The 18,466-nt window shown below is 35.0% G+C and overlaps 1 protein-coding gene across 1 annotated transcript; it reads right to left on the reverse strand.

The window, feature by feature from the left end:
• Window positions 1-524: 524 nt before the first annotated feature.
• On the reverse strand, window positions 525-18,194 carry LOC123879493 (RNA-binding protein FUS-like). The gene is made up of 13 exons (XM_045927229.1): window positions 17,927-18,194; window positions 17,454-17,628; window positions 15,879-15,963; window positions 14,649-14,783; window positions 13,932-14,088; window positions 13,373-13,556; window positions 12,485-12,672; window positions 8,817-8,971; window positions 7,772-8,183; window positions 4,094-4,125; window positions 2,423-2,568; window positions 1,368-2,053; window positions 525-1,094 (listed from the first exon to the last, which is right to left on the reverse strand). Exons 1-13 carry the CDS (start codon window positions 17,989-17,991, stop codon window positions 1,067-1,069), a joined length of 2,448 nt encoding a protein of 815 aa, XP_045783185.1. The 5' UTR covers window positions 17,992-18,194; the 3' UTR covers window positions 525-1,066.
• Window positions 18,195-18,466: the final 272 nt, after the last annotated feature.

The raw sequence follows: 18,466 nt of genomic DNA on the forward strand, positions 1-18,466 counted from the left end.
AAAAAATCCGAAAACCGTGAATTTGTGGTTACATCACAAAAAAAAAATTAAAATGTGTTTCAATTTTCAAAATAAGATAACTCTACCAAGTGGGGTATCATATGAAAGGGCTTTACCTGTACATTCTTAAACAGATTTTTATTTGTTTTTGCATAGGTAGTAGTTTTTGATTTATCGTGCAAAATGTCGGGAAAATACCAGAGTACGGAACCCTCGGTGCGCGAATCTGACTCGCACTTGGCCGGTTTTTAAATAACGTCTTGATTGTATATATTTCACGGAGGGACGGTAGGTACCTTCCAGGGACTACCATTTTAATTCAGCAACATTGTATTTCTCAGAGGGACTACAACAGGAAAAAAACCCGTGGTATCTTCCAGGTAGGGAGCACGGATAAATTACCTTTCAAGCGTAAATGTACATTGTGCAGAGATGATATCGGTTTTCACTTTTGACCAGAATTTTAATTTCAGACCAAGTTGACTGTCAGAAGTAGGCCCTTTTGTGTTAATAAGAAAAACATCTTTAATTCATTACCAATTTATTCTGTCAACACAATGTTTCGAACATCTTACAGCCCATTCCCACTAGTCCGCTGTCGGGCCCGGATTTTAATCAGATGCTCCAGTGGCAACCACTGACACAAAATCGGTTTCAGACAAGCTTCATATAAAATGTACTGCCATCCAACAAGGAACATCCAACCAAAATTCGGGCAAGACAGGAGGCAAGTGGGAACCGGCTCTTACAGTTATACATACATACATACATAAATTCTACCTTTATCAGCGAATATTTAGACAACTTATCTTATGACCTAACAATCAAAATGAATAGAATAAAAATTGAATAGATTTAAGATAAAAATAAGAATCAATTGATCGTTGAAATCCAGTTAGTTACAGCTTTAAAAAAGAATTATACTATACATGCAATTCAAAACTACTAAGTGTCAATAATAATGAATTATTACTATATATACTAAATCTAAACAAGACAGTAAAATCCAGTCATAACAGCTATTATTGACTATAACTAAACTTAATTTTACACTAAAATTAAATACTTAGTACGGTCTCTGTCTGTCTCTGCCTCTGAAAATAAAATAAAAAGTATTTTACTTAAGAGTATCAAGAAATTACAAGTACACTAATTTGAATATGATTTAAATTGTGGTTAAGCTTTAAGTTATATTGTATAACAATCGATCAAGCTATAGCTATCGATAGCTATAGCAATCGATAGCTTAGCTTTTCATACAAAACATTTAAGTTTTCTAAAAGTTGTTACTTAATTCCGATTTTCTCGAATATGCATAGCAAAAAATGCATTTTTTTTAGAATTTACTAAATAAATCAAAAACTCACCCTCCATCTCCTCTCATGGCGCCGCCGCCGCTACGGTCGCCGCCGCCACCCGAGCCTCTTCGGTCGCCACTGCGGTCTCCGCTGCGGTCTTGTCGGCCGCCCCACCCGCCGCCGCCGCCGCCGCCGCCACCGCCGCCGCGCCCGCCGCCACCGCCGCGCCCGCCTCCGCGACCTCCTCCGCGGCCGCCTCCGCCGCGCCCGCCGTGGGGTGGGCCGTCATCGCCGCCGCCGCCTGGCTTCTCCTCGTTACATCTATTGCATGCTTTTCGCCACGAGAAGTTGGTATTTCCACAACTAGGATTGGTACAAGTCCAATCACCGGCGCGGTTGAACGTCGGACCGTTTCCACCGCCGCCTCCGCCGCCACCACCGCCGCGCTCACCGCCACCGCCGCCGCGGCCGCCGCCTCCGCCGCGCCCGCCACGGAATCCACCTCCTCCGCCGCCACCACCACCGCCGCCACCGCCGCCGCCGCCGCCGCCGCCTTTACCTCCCGCCCAAGTGTTCTGTCTTTGGGCGAGCGAAACCTTTATGGTGGCTCCATTAAAGTCTTTGCCGTCAAACCATTGTATAGCTGAAGTAGCGGCATTAGAGTCCTCATAGGTGACTGTGGCTTCTCCTTTAGGTTGGCCGGTAGCTTTATCCTTATACATCCACACTTTAGGTCTTTGAGTTTTTTTATCAGTCTGTAAGAAATAAAAATTGTAAGTAACTTCAAATAGGTATAGATAACAGACAAAATTCTAGTTAAGAAAAACAACAATTTTTTAATCTCATAAACTCGAAAAGGCTTTTTTGGCGATCGAAATCTGGAATCTGGTGGAAGTCATTCGAAATTCTAACATCTATGGATGGCCTGGACAAACCTAACTTTTTTCTTTCTAATAAAAAATACCACATAATGAAACATTCAGAAACACGGTTCATCCTTACAGTATTTAATTATGAGTATTTAGTGACCTGTTGGAACCACTTTATTTAATTTTAATACCATTGAATTAAAAACAGCTTTATTCCATAATCATTATTATGCTAAATACATCATGTAAGTATACCTTAATTATGCCAATGGCGCCGAAATGTTGACACAATTCGTCTTCAGTCGTAGATGGATTCATGCCTTGAATAAAGACCGTATCTTCTTGGGTTACCATGTCACCCCCACCTCCTCCGCCCCTGTCTCCGCCGTAACCTCCGCCGCCTACAAACACCATTAATTAGTAATACTGCACAACTATAACACATTTTACCTTAACATGTACCTATTAAAGTTTACCCATAACTTTGCAAGAATTACTGTAGTATAAGTTATAACCATTATTCTAGTTTAAACCCTTTTACAATGATTATTTTTCTTATATATGTTTTACTCCCATAATATAATGTAAATACCCAATAACGCTTTTTTCCAATCGCTATGCGACGCTGCATGCAACTTCGGCCGATACATCGCCTATTACTTGACACACAATGAAAATGTTACAGTTTTCATTTATTTTACTCGATCGACAAAAACAGTATCAACTTGAGTTGCAACTGTAAAAATTCTTTAAAGCACAGGGCTGCCAAAATGTTGTAATATCTGGACACTCAATGCCATATACTCAGTACATGTTGAAGACACCGTTGGCGTTTTGTAATAAAAATATACACTTGGCCAGACTGCTGACAATTACCCATTACAAAATTACTATAATACCTATAATGTGTTAAAACCCCTAGGCATATTTGGCAGATAATAATTAACCTCCATGTTACACTGAAGTAAGAAAAATAAATGTAATTTCTTGAAAAAAAAAAAACTGCAGTCTTCAGCAATTCAATATGGTAGCCCTACTATTGACAACATTTTCGTATGGCTAAAATTACACATGAATGATGAACAGTATTCCATTTTATACCTGCTCGTCGAATTCTAATCAGTAATTACTAAAAAAAGTCGTTAACTTATATGCAAGTATAAACCTGTCCATTTGGCAAGATGATCTGTGTTAATGTTAACCGAAGTCGCGAACTAAATCCCTTAACGAAACCCTTGCAAGCTGTTTAGAAGTGCTTCTGAAGACAGCTCTCCAATGACGCATTTATATTACCCATGTGCCACAATCCATATACGAGATTTTAAAGCTGACATGAACATCTCGTGATGGGCGAGGTTCATACACAGCAGTCAGTAATTGTTCTGGATGTCTAGTCTGTGTAAACTGGCTTGACACTGGAATCACCTAAAACGTTGTTTCTGGTCTTCGTTATGCATCCCCAATTGTTGTTTTGGTTACATGTGCACATCTCTTCAGTTCGTAAGAACATATAAACAATTTAAAGACTAAACCATTCGCAAACACTTACCTATTGCAATTTTAAATAGAGCGCAAATAAATATTGATCAAAATATACCCGACTAAAGTAGATTTTTTTTTTAACATTAAATACCTAAATTTATTTTTACCCATAGCTTGCACCACACCCTGATACCAGGTTCTTTATTACACTTTCTGTAACAGCTTATAAAACGTAACTCTCTAGTAACGATATGTATAATAATCATATGTATTGTTTACTACATGTTTAAAAACCACCAGTGCATAAACACTAACAGAAGATTTGTCAACAGCCAAGAAGTGATGCCACTAAAAACCTTTAACATAAGTTGTTTGGCAGCCCTTATAGAATTACAAATTAAAAATATGACAACAGCACCAGTCGCTCATAGCGAGGAGCTTTACCTTTATTAAAACCACCCCCCCTGCCGCCGCCACTAAAACAATAAAAACACCATTTAGTTCACACCGGGCAGGCTGGGGGCTCATAGTACGAAGCACGCAGATTGTAACTAAGATCACTTTTAGAGACCATTTCCGTGACGATCCTTTTCTTTTGTGTAACGTTTTACCTTGATACCTTGAAAATCTTAGAACAATGTTTGGCGTCAAGTACATTTTTATATTATACACATCTTATCGTTTACATGCAGCAAAAAATACAAACATCCTGAAAAAATGTTCAATTTTTTAAAATACAAACTTTAGTATTTGAATACATGGCATACCATAATTGAGGAGCTGGCAAATATTAATAACTGTGTGATTGCATTCAATACAATTTCACAGAAGCAAAAAACTGAATGGAAGCTGTTATAACTTTATTATAAATTGTACTTGATTGAAATCAAGCACCCAATTTTACCCAGTTTTAGCAGTTTTAGGTTTTGGTTTAAAATGCGTTCAGATTTGTGTTCAGTGAGCCAAAAATGTCCAGAATAAAGAAAAACAAAGTATTTTCATTGAAACTGTAATCACACTGTTTCATTTGTCAGCTTCTCATTATATTGGTTATAAACTTGTTTTATTAGGGTTCCGTACCTCAAAAGAAAAAAGAAACCATTATAGGATCACTTTGTTGTCTGTCTCTCAAAAAACCTATAGGGTACTTCCCGTAGAAATTTCCCGAAAAATGGAACTGGGCAGGACATGTTATGCGCATGTCCGATGAACTGTGGGCAAAGACCACAACACAATGGATGCCACAAAATTTTAAAAGACGTCGAGGCAGGCCGAGGCGTCGCTGGCGAGACGAACTCGATTGCCTACATGTCGGCCTGGCCTCAAATTTCTATAGACAGAGACAGGTGGAAGGAAGAAGGGGAGGCCTTTGCCCAACATTGGGACAGTTCGTGCTAACAATAATAATAATGAAATTTGGCAGGTAGGTAGGTCTAATATCACAGGTTAAGGGGAAAACCGAAACCCGTGAATTTGTACTAACATCTCAAAAAATTATTGTTACTTTTTGTACGATGGTATGGAACCCTAGTTCGACTCACACTTGACCAGTTTTTTTATTTTTTTCCTAACACTGTTTCAGGACAATATCACAACAATTGAATGCAGTATAATAATATTCAAATATATTAAATGAAATTAAAAAAAAAACTGCAGAACAGCATTCCAGAGTCCAGAAATATCCGATTTTAATGAAATTTATTTGTAATGTGAATTTAAACAGGAACACAAGATGATATAAATCTTGCGATTAAATGGAGATATCAAATCCTATTTTTACTATTACCATCAAAACAACCAAAACCGATCTCACAATGAGATTTCTTAAACATCCCTTCAGTAGATACTTTTTTACCAATAAGATTTACTAACAATAAATTAAGTGATTCTTAAAATATTACGCACCCTCTACTAGACATGATAGCTGTGATTTTAAGATTTTATGACGATTCTATGGTATAAATTATGTATTTGTATTTTTCAATACCAGTATCAAAAGTACAACAGCTTTAACCACTTTTAACTTTTTAAACATTAAAGTTACATAAAGGAGAAACCAAGTCAACTGGAAAAGTTATTATACAAACAATTTCACACAGATGAACCATACTATAAACTTATAAACTATTAATATTATAATCTGGTTCATCTGTGTTATATTGTTGAAAGATCTTTAAAATCTTTTGTAATAAGTACTTTTTACCTTCAACCAATGCAAGTTTATTGTCTAGTGTTAGCCTAGCACCTAATAATAAATGCCACATTTATTAAGATCAATGGTTTGAAGATTAGGATAGTTTTTATTCAAATAATGTTTTACTTTATCTGTCAAGTGAATATTACCACCTGTTCTGAATGCCCTTCCTTCTGAGGAAAACTTAAGTAGTAAGTACTAATCAATTTTTTGACTATATTAAATACACAGCTATGCAACAAACACAAAATCAATATAATATCTATAAGTGTGCTAAAATTTCAGCGAACTGCTTTAATAGTTCTAAATAAAATATCAGTGATATACAGAATAGATATGATGAAACTACAGATTCTTTGTTTGATAATGAAACTCTAAAAATATCATAAGATAAGTATGCTTCAACATTGGTCTAGCTCTTACAGCTGTAGCATCTTATGCCCTCTCAATAAAGCACAGTATATTGTTCTGTAGAAAAGGATGGCCATATTTAATGCATGTCAAGTTTCTTCAATTGTTGTGTGTAAAGATTAATTATTATTATTAGTGTTACAACCATTGCCTATTATTATTACTTGATCTGAGAATTTTATTTGCTGATTTGTATGTAACAAGATTATTCATTATTGCTCATATTTCAACCCAGTTTCCACTGAGTCGTAGTAATATGTTTGATAAGTGTATGTTGGAAATAATAAAGTAACCTTTACTCAAACTCTAGTAAAATGTGGAAAACACTCAATCATGCATGTAGTAAGGAGAACCAAGACCTCTTTGTTCTCCTATAATGATAAGATTTGTTTGATATCATTATCCATAGTCCATGTCATTACATAAACATTGCCTTTGCAGTATAATAGATGATTTCCATTGATGAATAGAAGAGATAGGTAGATTATTTCTATCTACATTTACAGATTTTGAAAAAAAAAATTGCAGTCAGCATTAAAATTCAATACTCACATCCTTAATGGGATCAATCATTTTTATTTTTATTTACACAATTAAAACAAGGGTATATATAGAGCTGTGTTTATGTTCATTGCATCCTTTACAATGACTAAACTCTTCATTTGATAATTAATTAATGAGGTCTCCTTAGCTGTGTCGGCATCCTAGTCCCGAGTGTCTACAGACTACAAGACATTACAACAAATTCAATATGGCAGATATAACAATCAGAAATATGACTACAAACAAAACTTGAAGTTCAAGTGTAATATCAAATGAATATTGTGTCAGTGTATATTCTGAAAATATGTAACTTATGTATAAAAATATAGACCAATTGTCTGTGGTTGGGTTTCTAAAGGTAGTGTCTAATTTTATGGTTCATTGTTTCCCTTACAACCACCAAACTACTCATTTAATTTTGATAAATGAGGTATAGTCATTAGCTTTGTCTTGGCGTTTCGGTTTCGATTGTCATAAGCTATAAAATGACGTCATTACAAGTTGAAAATGGCAGATATGAAAAACAGAAATATGACAGAAAAAATAACCATGAGATGAATGTATCGATTTCGATATCAAATGAAGATCCTGTTGTGTAGATTCCAAAAATATATAATTTAGATGATATCAAAATATTAACTGTACATTTTTGATGAAGTTATTAAAAGTAGTACCACCCAAAGTGAGTACTTCCCACATAAATAACAGAATAAAGAGGTAACTGTAGATTTTCAATTTTTCAACTATCTTGAAGTCAATGAAAAAATTCATCAACAATAACTGATTACCCAAGAAGAATAAATTCAGTTAACTTTGGGAAATTCTAATTAATTTCATTTAATTTTAATGTTACTTTTTCAGTTACGCTTTTGTCATCGTTAAACACTTTAGTAAATAAAAATATTGACTGGTCTCTAATCATTTTTTATGTTTGGTTGTTATATAATATAAGAATAATACAAAAAGATGCTTACCCATATCCACCATCTCTATTCCCCCCATCTCTATTGTATCCTCCTGATCGGTCACCTCCTCCTCTATATCCTCGGTCACCACCCCCTGAGCCACCGTATCCACCACCACCGCCTCTATCTCCACCATAGTTGGAACCGCCACTGCGATCACTCCCGTAACCACTGCCGCCGCCGCCACCGCTGCCGCCTCCACCGCCGCCGCCGCCACCACCACCTCTGTCATTACTGCCATAGCTACTTCCACGATCATTATTCCCATAACTGCCACTTCCGCGATCGTTGCTGCTCGCATTGTAGTTATTACTGTTGTTGCGATCATATCCACCCCCACTACCATAGTTTGAAGCGCCATAGCTTTGACCATAACTGCTGTCTTGCTGTTGTGATCCACCATAGCTACCTCCACTAGCACCTTAATGAAAACAAAAATAAATAGACATCAGTCTTAATTATTTAATGCAATAATGTGTTAAGAAAACTCATGAGAACATTTCAAGAATATAAGATATAATTTTAAGAATCATTTTGTAAGTTTTCTAGAGTGCACATAATTTATGTAGGAAGGAATTTTCACTTCTTTCAAGGCAGTCTAATCTGAACATCAGGAGTATGACTGTGCATTGTATAAAAACAGATTTCATTATATCTATCACTGTGATCAGTTAAATCAGCTATTTTCTAAGGAACCTTTTAAGAACTTATACTTTTTATGTAGATAGGCGCACCATTAGTAGTCGCCCAATAACAACGCAAATGCGCGATCACACATACTGATCTCGAATAGGTGTCCTAATAATAATTGTCATTCGCGCGATGATCGCGTATTCGCGTTCCATTAGGCGCGATAAGCGATTCAACCATCGCTTACTCGCGTTGTATTAGAACGACGCCTTTGATAAGCAATATTCGGAAATCTGGCAGCAGCAGAAAGCAGTGGTATAGATCTAGGTGACAAATTACCTTTTTGAAGACATATACAGCTGCAATGGTTGCAGCTTTAAACTTCCTTGATGTTTGCTAGATAGGAGATATAAATTTTACTCACCTCCGGTACTTTGTTGGTTCCAAGCAGCACCAGAATTTTGACCAGAATAGCCACTTTGATTATAACCTCCTTGCTGTTGGGTAGCGGTATAACTGCTATCACCCGCATTCAAAGAAGGCGGTGGCATAGAATATTGAGCAGGATATCCTCCACCGCTGTTATAATCGCCAGATGCGTAAGCTAAAAAATATATTAATTATGTACTTACATTTTCTTGCTACGTTTTATTAAAAAAAATATCAACACAATACTTACGGTCACCCATTTTTAATATATAAATCCTAATCCGAAGTTTATAATAGTACTACTTAAAAGTTAATAGAAGGCATAAATTTCTAATGCAAGGAATTAAAAACGCCGTGCCGCACACGATTTATTGAAATTTCAATTAATGGCCGACCGGAAACACGACAATGACAGTTAATGGCGTCCCGGAAAAAAGAATGAATGAATGTTATAGTCTGCCTGTGCCACAGAATACTGTGCCTTTGGACTTTAAGCCGGGTGTACACCATCGTAATGTCACAAAATCGATTTCTAGCGAGAAGAGAAACAAATTCAAACCGGAGTACCAGATTTAAAGCACAGTTATATCTTCCTATACTAATAAATAAAATTGAAGTGTCTGTCTGTAATTTTGAAATAACTACCTCATATTAAGCTCATATGGTTATTTGAACGATACCATAACGGAATCACACGTTATTAAAATTTTTGTCTGTCTGTTTGAAAAGGCTAATCTTTGGAACGGCTGAATCGATTTTGACGGAATTTTCACAGACAAGTAGAGAATAGACTAGGGAGTAACATAGGCTCAGGCTACTTTTTTAATCGTCTTTCAAAAAGGGAGTTGTGTTTTTCTACCTATATACACCGAAATCTCCGAGATTTCTGAACCGATTTGCGTCATTGTTTTTATAATGGATGGATAGAGGAACTTTGCGACATTGTTTCATAAAAATTTGGATTCCAACTCCTCAATCCTGATGCTGCAGGATTGAGGAGGATGGGATTTAGAAACTGTCGGTTATAAATTGATGGATATTGAAGGTATCTGTAACAAGTAAAGACTTTGTCGTTGGTTTCGAGGACCCAACTCCTCAACCCTGATGCTGTAAGGAATTGCATTCCTATTCCTAAATCCTGGTGACCCGGGATTTTTAAAGGATCATCCGTTTAAATGTTTTTACGTGGTACAGAAACACGTCGCATCCCGGGGACGGGCTATTACGGATAGGGCAATTTTTAATCCCGGGAAATCAAAAGTTCCCACGGCATTTTCAGAAATCTAAATCCACGCGAGCGAAGCTGCGGGCATCAGCTAGTTTAAAATCGATCGGCAGTGCTAACTGCTACTGTGATATTTATTTATATAAAATCGTCTATCTTTCGATTTTCCTTTCATGTTTCCTGCTGGGCTAACATACGGCCGACGAGACTGGAACGTCTGTGAAGAGTTCTCATGAACCATTATCAAAGACATTAGCTAAGCTGTAAGCATGTTCTTTCCAGAGCCTTCATCGTTCATTCGCATAATATTAAGATTTTAAAAAAGCCATATAAAATCTCTAAATTCTTTGGGTCTATTTTGATTACGTTAGATGAGATAGGTACTTACTTAGAGAAATAAGCTGTTTGCTTTTCAAGTTTTTAGACCTGGCGATTTATATATACGTCAATTTGCCCTTATATACCTACAAGGCGTAGGGTGCAATTATTGGAACGCTAGCAAAAACTTAGCGCTATTTTTGTACTACCTAAACATAATTTAATACCAATAACCATTTGCCTTATACCTACTTGTAGTTTTAGTGATTTAGTATTTTTCAAACCCACAATTATTTATAGCGTGCAAAACAGGAATATTGCCTCGCACTTCGACACGGCATTGACCCCCGCGGCACTTATCTACGCAACGTTTGTTGAATAAATCAGATGTTTTATTTGAAATTGCGTTTGCAAATAAAACATTACGAGCTTTTAGAAAATACAGGATTTTTTTGTGGTGTCATATCAGTAATAATCATCAACTACTATCACATGTCTTTGGTTTTGCTAGCGTTCTACTCACACCTGTAGAAAACGGTAACCACGTAGACCGGGTACATGGTTTCAGGTATAAACATTGAAAATTAAAGTCAATCCAATTTATCAAAGAACTTATTTATTCAAAAACTTACATACTAGCATTAGTTTATTACAGTACAGATGATCAGATTTATACTAATAAAGATTTTAAAAAAGTTCATTTAACGGAACTATTAATACATATAGGTAAACATATGTATAGAAATTATAATATATAACCTGAACAAACTGAACTAGGTACTGTGATACTTCAGAATTTTGATTTTAACAATGATTTCGATCTTTAACAAACATGCCATTTTGTTAATTAATTTAAAGGTGCTTCATAGTAAACTGATGTATTATCTAAAAAAAATCTGCTCACTGTAATATTCTTATAAGTATACATAAACAGAACAGCCATAAAATCGTCCATAAAAATATTGAGGCTAGAAATTGCTAAATAACACTTTATGGAAAGTGGATATGTCCGGTTCAACATTTGAATTTGTGCTGTATAGGGCTGGCTTGTTGCTGCTACTGAAAAAAAATTATTCTGTTAGACTATGTTATTTAATCTATACTAATAAATAAAATTGGAGTGTCTGTCTGTAATTTCGAAATAACTACCGCATATTAAGGTCATATGGTTATTTGAACGATACTATAACTGAATCGCACGTTTTTAAAATTTTTGTCTGTCTGTCTGTCTGTCTGTTTGAAAAGGCTAATCTTGGGAACGGCTGAACCGATTTTGACGGGATTTTCACAGACAATTAGAGAATTGACCAGGGAGTAACATAGGCTACTTTTTTAACCGACTTTCAAAAAGGGAGTTGTGTTTTTCTACCTATGTACACCGAAATCTCCGAGATTTCTGAACCGATTTGCGTCATTTCTTTTTTAATCGATAGAGGAACTTTGCGACAGTGTTTCATAAAAAATTTGGAGTCCAACTCCTCAATCCTGATGCTGCAGGGGATCTGACCAATCTACGCGGGCGAAGCTGCGGGCATCAGCTAGTTAACAATATAAAAGTTTTTTGATATAGTCAATCGGGGCAATACTTTTTTAGGGTTCCTAACCCTAAAAAAGGAAAAACGGAACCCTTATAGGATCACTTTGTTGTCTGTCTGTCTGTCTGTCCGTCCGGACGGACGTGTCTGTCAAGAAAACCCATAGGGTACTTCCCGTTGACCTAGAATCATGAAATTTAGCAGGTAGGTAGGTCTTATAGCACAAGTAAAGGAATAAATCTGAAAACCATGAATTTGTGGTTAGTCACAGAAAAAAAAATGTAGTTTAATTTTCAAAGTAAGGACTAAGTACCATGTGGGGTATCATATGAAAGGGCTTTACTTGTACATTCTAAAATAGATTTTTCTAAAACATTTATTTTTAAGCATAATACTTTTTGATTTATCGTGCAAAATGTCGGAAAAATACCCGAATACCCTCGGTGCGCGAGTCTGACTCGCACTTGGCCGTTTTTTTTATAGATTATTTTAATGCAAAATAAATTCTTTATATATTGTTTTACAGTCATAACTTATAAGTTTTAGCAATGCAATATTGACAAAGTCTGTTTATTACATCTTTACCTTGAAGGTGCAGGAGCTGTAGTGCGAGGAGTGACAAGCAAGCAGTTCATAGGTTGCTTATCCAATTGTCTATTGTGGTAAAGCTCTACAGCCCTTTGAGCGTCCTCAAGACTCTTATAAATGACTTCTGCAGTCCCAGGTCTCACAAGACGAGATTCCACCATGCCCCCAACATCACCAAATAGCTCCTAATAAAATAAAAAACAAAATCTGTAAAATACTAAATAATAATAAAACCCTGATAGAAGCGAAGCTGCAGGTTCACTTAACAGTGCTCGCTGGTATAGATCGTTTCAACGAATAGTACCTATGGCGTTATGTTGGCTCCCCTGTCTGTTGGATGGCCATTGGCACCATATTGGCATGAGAAGACGCAGATTTTGTTTATTTTCATTTGATTTTCATGAATGTATGAAACGAAAATGAAATGAAAATAAACAAAATCTGCGTCTTCTCATGCCAATATAGTGCCAAAGACTTAGACAGACAGGGGAGCCAACATAAATAGGAACTATTCGTCTAAACGACGTATAACATTGTTTAAATGGATCAAAGTAATCGTTTTTTTTTTTCAAAATAAGAGAACTATACCAAGTGGGGTATCATATGAAAGGGCTTTACCTGTAAATCCTAAAACAGATTTTTATTAATTTTTATGTATAATAGTTTTTGAGTTATCGTGCAAAAAAATACCCGAGTACGGAACATTCAGTGCGCGAGTCTGACTCGCACTAGGCTGGTTTTTTTTTGCATTAGGGGGCGGTGTAGCTAGTCAACACACAGTCAATTAAGATCATGATCGGCGATCAGCATCAAATATCCCGATCCGTCTTAGATTGGCTATATGACCTATGTAACAAAAAGGTTGGCGGTTCTTTAGTTTCATACCTCAATATCTCCAGCTGTGACCGAGCTACGTAAATTACTGACGATAATCCTGAACTCGGTGGCAGGTTTCTCTAATTTTTCAACTTTGTTGTTTTCACTGCGCAAAGCAGCCATAGGCCTCTTCTTCAAAATCGATGGGGGTCGCGGTGGACTCTTTTCTCTTTCTTTTTCTATAGTAGCACTTCTGAAATTGTCATTCATGATTATAAATTTTCCTTGATTAGGAATCACTGAGTTGTAGTTTTTTACTTTTTTCATAGAAAATTTAAAAAATAAAATGAAATTGTTTTTTTTCAAAATTTTCAGTACCTACTACAAATACATACAATTTGTATTGGACTAGATTCAAAAATAATCATGGAAAAAGTTAGTCAGCAACATCTAAATGATTGATTTTAAGTATTTCTGAGCCTAGGTAGAGTAATAATAATTAATTAATTGAAATTACTAGAGAACCATTTAAATGGAGTCGTCACACCTTGCATACTCATGTTACCTATATTCAACCATGTTCTTAGCTTACTTATGACAAATAATTAGAAATCAAAAAAACCTTTACCTGAAAGCATTATTATTGTGAGTAACAATTTTAAGTTGTAGACTCGCTTTACGGTTAGACATTGTTCTGGAAATGTTATAATTATCTTCCATTGGATCATCAATAATTTCAATGTCATTTTCCACCGTTCTAATTATTGGCTTTAACATAGGTTTTGCTAGAATAAAACAATTTTATAATTATAAATACATAGACAGCTAAAATCACAACCCTTCCTCCTTTTGGTTTTGCCGTAGTCCAGTAAAAAATCCGATAGACGTCCATTCCTGGAGATAAGTCTCCAGGAATGGACACGATGGTCATTCCTGGATTCTCTATAGGTTTAAAAAAAATCACGCAAATCGGTTCAAAAATCTCGGAGATTTTTGTGAACATGGGCAGAAAAACAAAAAATCTCGTTTTCTGAAAGTCGCTTAAAAAGTAGTCTGTTTTACTCCTTGATTAATCCTCTACTAGTCTGTGAAAGTTTCGTCAAAATAGGTTCAGCCGTTCCGAAGATTAGGCTCTTTCAAACAGACTGACAGACAAAAATTTTAAAAACATTTGACAGATCAAATAACTATAGGAGTTTAAGAGGTAGTTATTTCGCAATTACATACAGACACTTCAATTTTATTATAAGTATAGATGTATAGTGAGTAACACACATATTATGAGCTTTTTTATTGTGTTTATAGTTTTATTGTGTTTGTAATAAATAAGAAAATATGTACTCACAATTACCAAAAGACCTGGATCTGGTTTCTATAGACCTGCCCCCCATTGGCTTCCTGTTATTAATGAAGTGCTGCCTTCTTATTGGTTTCACAGTAAGTGGCTGAGATACAACCTGCCTTGATAAATCTGTAAACACTAAAAATAATGTTCTATTTAGCCCCACAATCAGTGTAAAAGTAAACTTTGAAGGTAAAGGTTACATGGGCAATTCTTTAAACAATTATTTATTGCTCAGCAACACGTATGAATCGATCTGGAGTGTTCTGCAGCAATTTCAATAAAATGCGGCAATTGTTTCGACCAGTGTTTCTATTTGGTCCATATATTCCATATTGCTCTAAATCACCGACACGTTCATTTAATTGTCCAATCATCACACAAAGTACGCATTTCAGTGAGAAGCTAAATTGTTTATTTTTTAAGTAGCTTTGTAATTGTATTGCAATAATTTGGACTTTCAGTCTGAATTGAAATATATAGGTAAACTAAGGAAACCTGAAAGGAAAGGTATACTAATTCTGTGAACAATCTTGGAATAATATACCCTGTCCAGTCAAGACTAGCATTTCAGAATTGATTGGTGCAGTGGTGCTTATCAATGTAAAAGTTCTTTTTATTGCAATGGGTAAAAATCATCGATGTATATGGATTAGCCTTTCCCATACAATTCCGTCCGCAAAAATACGTCTTACTTAAATCTTACGTCATCGTCATTGACAAAGTCAAAAGACTTTTGCAAATTCTATTGACTTTTTGAGCGCGTTTTTTATCTTCGAAGGGCCCATCCATATACATCGATGGTAAAAATAAATGTCTCAGTGAAATGCCATAAACCAGTATATCGCCATATTTTCAGGGATATGGTCAAACCCAGCAAGATGCTAATACAACAACTCAATTAGACCATTTTACTAAACAAATCTAGTAATGTCATGAAATGCTCAGCATAGTTTATGAAATGTAACGATGGACTAAGTAGGTAAGTCTGTAAGTGTAAGTTTGTTTAGAACATAAATATCCATGTGCACTTAGGTTCTATTGGGAAACATTATCTTAATATTTTCAAGTGTTTCACTAGTCACTAAAGTCACTCAGTATTCTATGATATCAGTAGATTCTTTTAGTGAAATGGTCTAATTGAGTTATCATTTTACATCTGGCGAAATCCCGATTTACTTAATTATATCATTTTCCTGTGACATATTACACAATTATTGCAACTGTACTGACCTCTTTCCTTTCTAGATGGATGCTGGTAATGAGTTAATTTCCGATGATATTGGGAATTTACACCTGGTACTCTTGCCATTGCCTGCTTAAACACAAAATGTTTAGTGTACCTACTTAAATAAATACCATAATATGAATATCCATAGTAGTTTAAAATTGAAGTCCAGCAACACATTTTCAGTCTGTTTTAATAAGTATATGACACACCATTCTCCAATGGTTTTGGATCTCTCCATACTTGTCCCAGTTAAAAAGCATACTGCATAGGATGGTTTTTATCCCGCAAAATAATCACACTATCACACTTAATATTATAAAGACGAAAGTTTGTATGTGTGTGTGTGTGTGTTGTGTGTATGTTTGTTACTCTTTCACGCAAAAACTACTGAACGGATTTGGCTGTGGAATGAAGATAGATAATATCCTGGATTAGCACATAGGCCACTTTTTATCCCGGAAAATCAAAGAGTTCCCACGGGATTTCGTAAAACCTAAATCCACGCGGGCGAAGTCGCGGGCATCGGCTAGTAAGGTATATTTGGGATAGGGAAAAAAATTTCCTATTAATGCTACTCCATTACTCCATCAAATCTTAACAGATTTTCACAATCAGTTTTTTTTACAAAGGTTGTACGGTAAGGGAGGTTTCATGTAAACCTGGTGAAGACCTGATGAAGATAGTGTCAGAGATGGAGGATGAAACTCCTCAACAGTAACAGTAAATCAATGGTGATCAGTGTAATAGCTTAGTAAAAATTAGACTTTTATCCATAAAACATTAAACACTGCTTCTAAATTAGTAAATGGTCCAATTTTGATAAAAAAAAAAAATGATGCATAAATACCTGAGCACCCATTCAATACAGATTTTATATTATTGAGAACATTTCAAGAGGAAGGTTTATAAGTATTCTAATACAACATGTATGAGTGTGATGTAACAAAATATATGAATTTGTTTATGAAATAGGTAAATTCTATAACTGGGCAAAACTTTATAGCTCTAATAGTTTCTGAATAAAATGGCTGTGAGTGCCATCATTAACCACTATTAACGAAGAAATAATTACTAGAAAAAAATACAGATTTAGAAAGAATCAAAGGTTCTGTACATTCTACTACTTTTATTATTATATTAACTTTTATTTAGACAGTGTCATCATTTACCACCAAATGAGACAGCAGTCAAGAACTTTGTAACTATTTTATTTGATAAAATAAGGATTTCAAAAACTAAATTTTTTAGAATCATACTAAAATCTGTACTTTTTTTTAAATTAATTTATATGCATAATATGACTCTCGCCAAACTGGTGGCCCAGTACTCGGTGGGATCCAAACCTATATGGTAGAAAAACTGAAAATTCAGAAGCTTCAAGACCATTTGAGGCACTGAACTTTGCTATTATCATCAATAGTTTTGGCAAATAATTTGACTATACTATTGGCAATAAACCAACTATGCACAGCATCTCTAGCTGGGACACAAAGACACATTTTGACAGACAGGCTGGAAAAACTATGAGGTATGAACGTTTTACTTGAGAACCCTGAAATTAACCAATACATATGTACCTTTTTTGCTCTTAGCTCTTCTAATCTTAACCGTGCATCTTTCTGTTTTGCAATATCTGCTAATATTTCTCTTGCATCCATTATTTGGGTACGTTTTCTAGATATTATTTTATTCCTTGCATCTATCACATTCTGCCTTTTTATAGGTAACTGAGTCTTCATCTTTGACTTGGGTCTGTAAGCAAATAAAATTTTAATAATAGTTATCTGAACTATTGAGAGAATTCATCCCACTAATAATAATTTCTCATGAAACATCTGGAGTAAGGTAAAGTGTAGCATCACAAGAGACATACTCAACATATAAAATACTTAATTTTAATGTAAATTCAATACAAAACAATCTAAATTCTCTAACCTATAAGCTATGGCCTATTATATCATGCTGAAATGTACTTATTATCAATAAGTAACTAATCGTTTTTGAGCAGAAAATAGCATTTATCGGTGGAAATAATTAAGTAGGTACCAACCTTGCGATTTCCCTCTTCTTTTTTTGTATTATATCATCCAAACTCATGTCAATATATGAAGCCATGTCTATAAAATATGTTTTTATATTATGATATTTTTAACTTTTATATTTTAGAGATGTTTTTATGTACTGAAAATTATGGGCACATGCAATTATATATTTTATCCTTTAAGCTTTACCACTGATGTAGTACGAGTAAAATCAACAATGCAAATCAATAGTACTTATTATAATATATTTTAGATAAATACACGGAATAAATAGGTAGGTACGTACATATTTTTTGTTCAACTCACCTGCAATGTTGCCATTCTTTAAAACCTTTAGTCGCTAGGTATTGAAAAGTCGCTAGATCTCGTCAGATGTAGAAAAATTTAAAAGTCGCTAAAATCAAAATTAGAATATCAACACAAAATAATTTTTTTTTTTTTATAATTAAAAAAAATTGAATATTTGTTTAACAAACTTTATTTCATTTTCATAATATTGTCAAATATATTTATGAACATCAAACAAATAACTTTTAGAAGCAAGTCAA

Source organism: Maniola jurtina, chromosome 3 (assembly GCF_905333055.1).
Source record: "Maniola jurtina chromosome 3, ilManJurt1.1, whole genome shotgun sequence".
In the NCBI taxonomy this organism is placed as follows: domain Eukaryota; kingdom Metazoa; phylum Arthropoda; class Insecta; order Lepidoptera; family Nymphalidae; genus Maniola; species Maniola jurtina.

Bases quoted from the DNA above. Each gene is read 5' to 3' on its own strand.
- LOC123879493 (XM_045927229.1), bottom strand. From the start codon at position 17,991: ATGGCTTCATATATTGACATGAGTTTGGATGATATAATACAAAAAAAG. The intron at 8,972-12,484 runs GTAAAGATGTAA...CGATTATAACAG, and splicing joins ACAGCTCCTGCACCTTCAAG to CGGTGGAGGATATCCTGCTC. The intron at 2,054-2,422 runs GTATACTTACAT...TATTTCTTACAG, and splicing joins GCGCCATTGGCATAATTAAG to ACTGATAAAAAAACTCAAAG.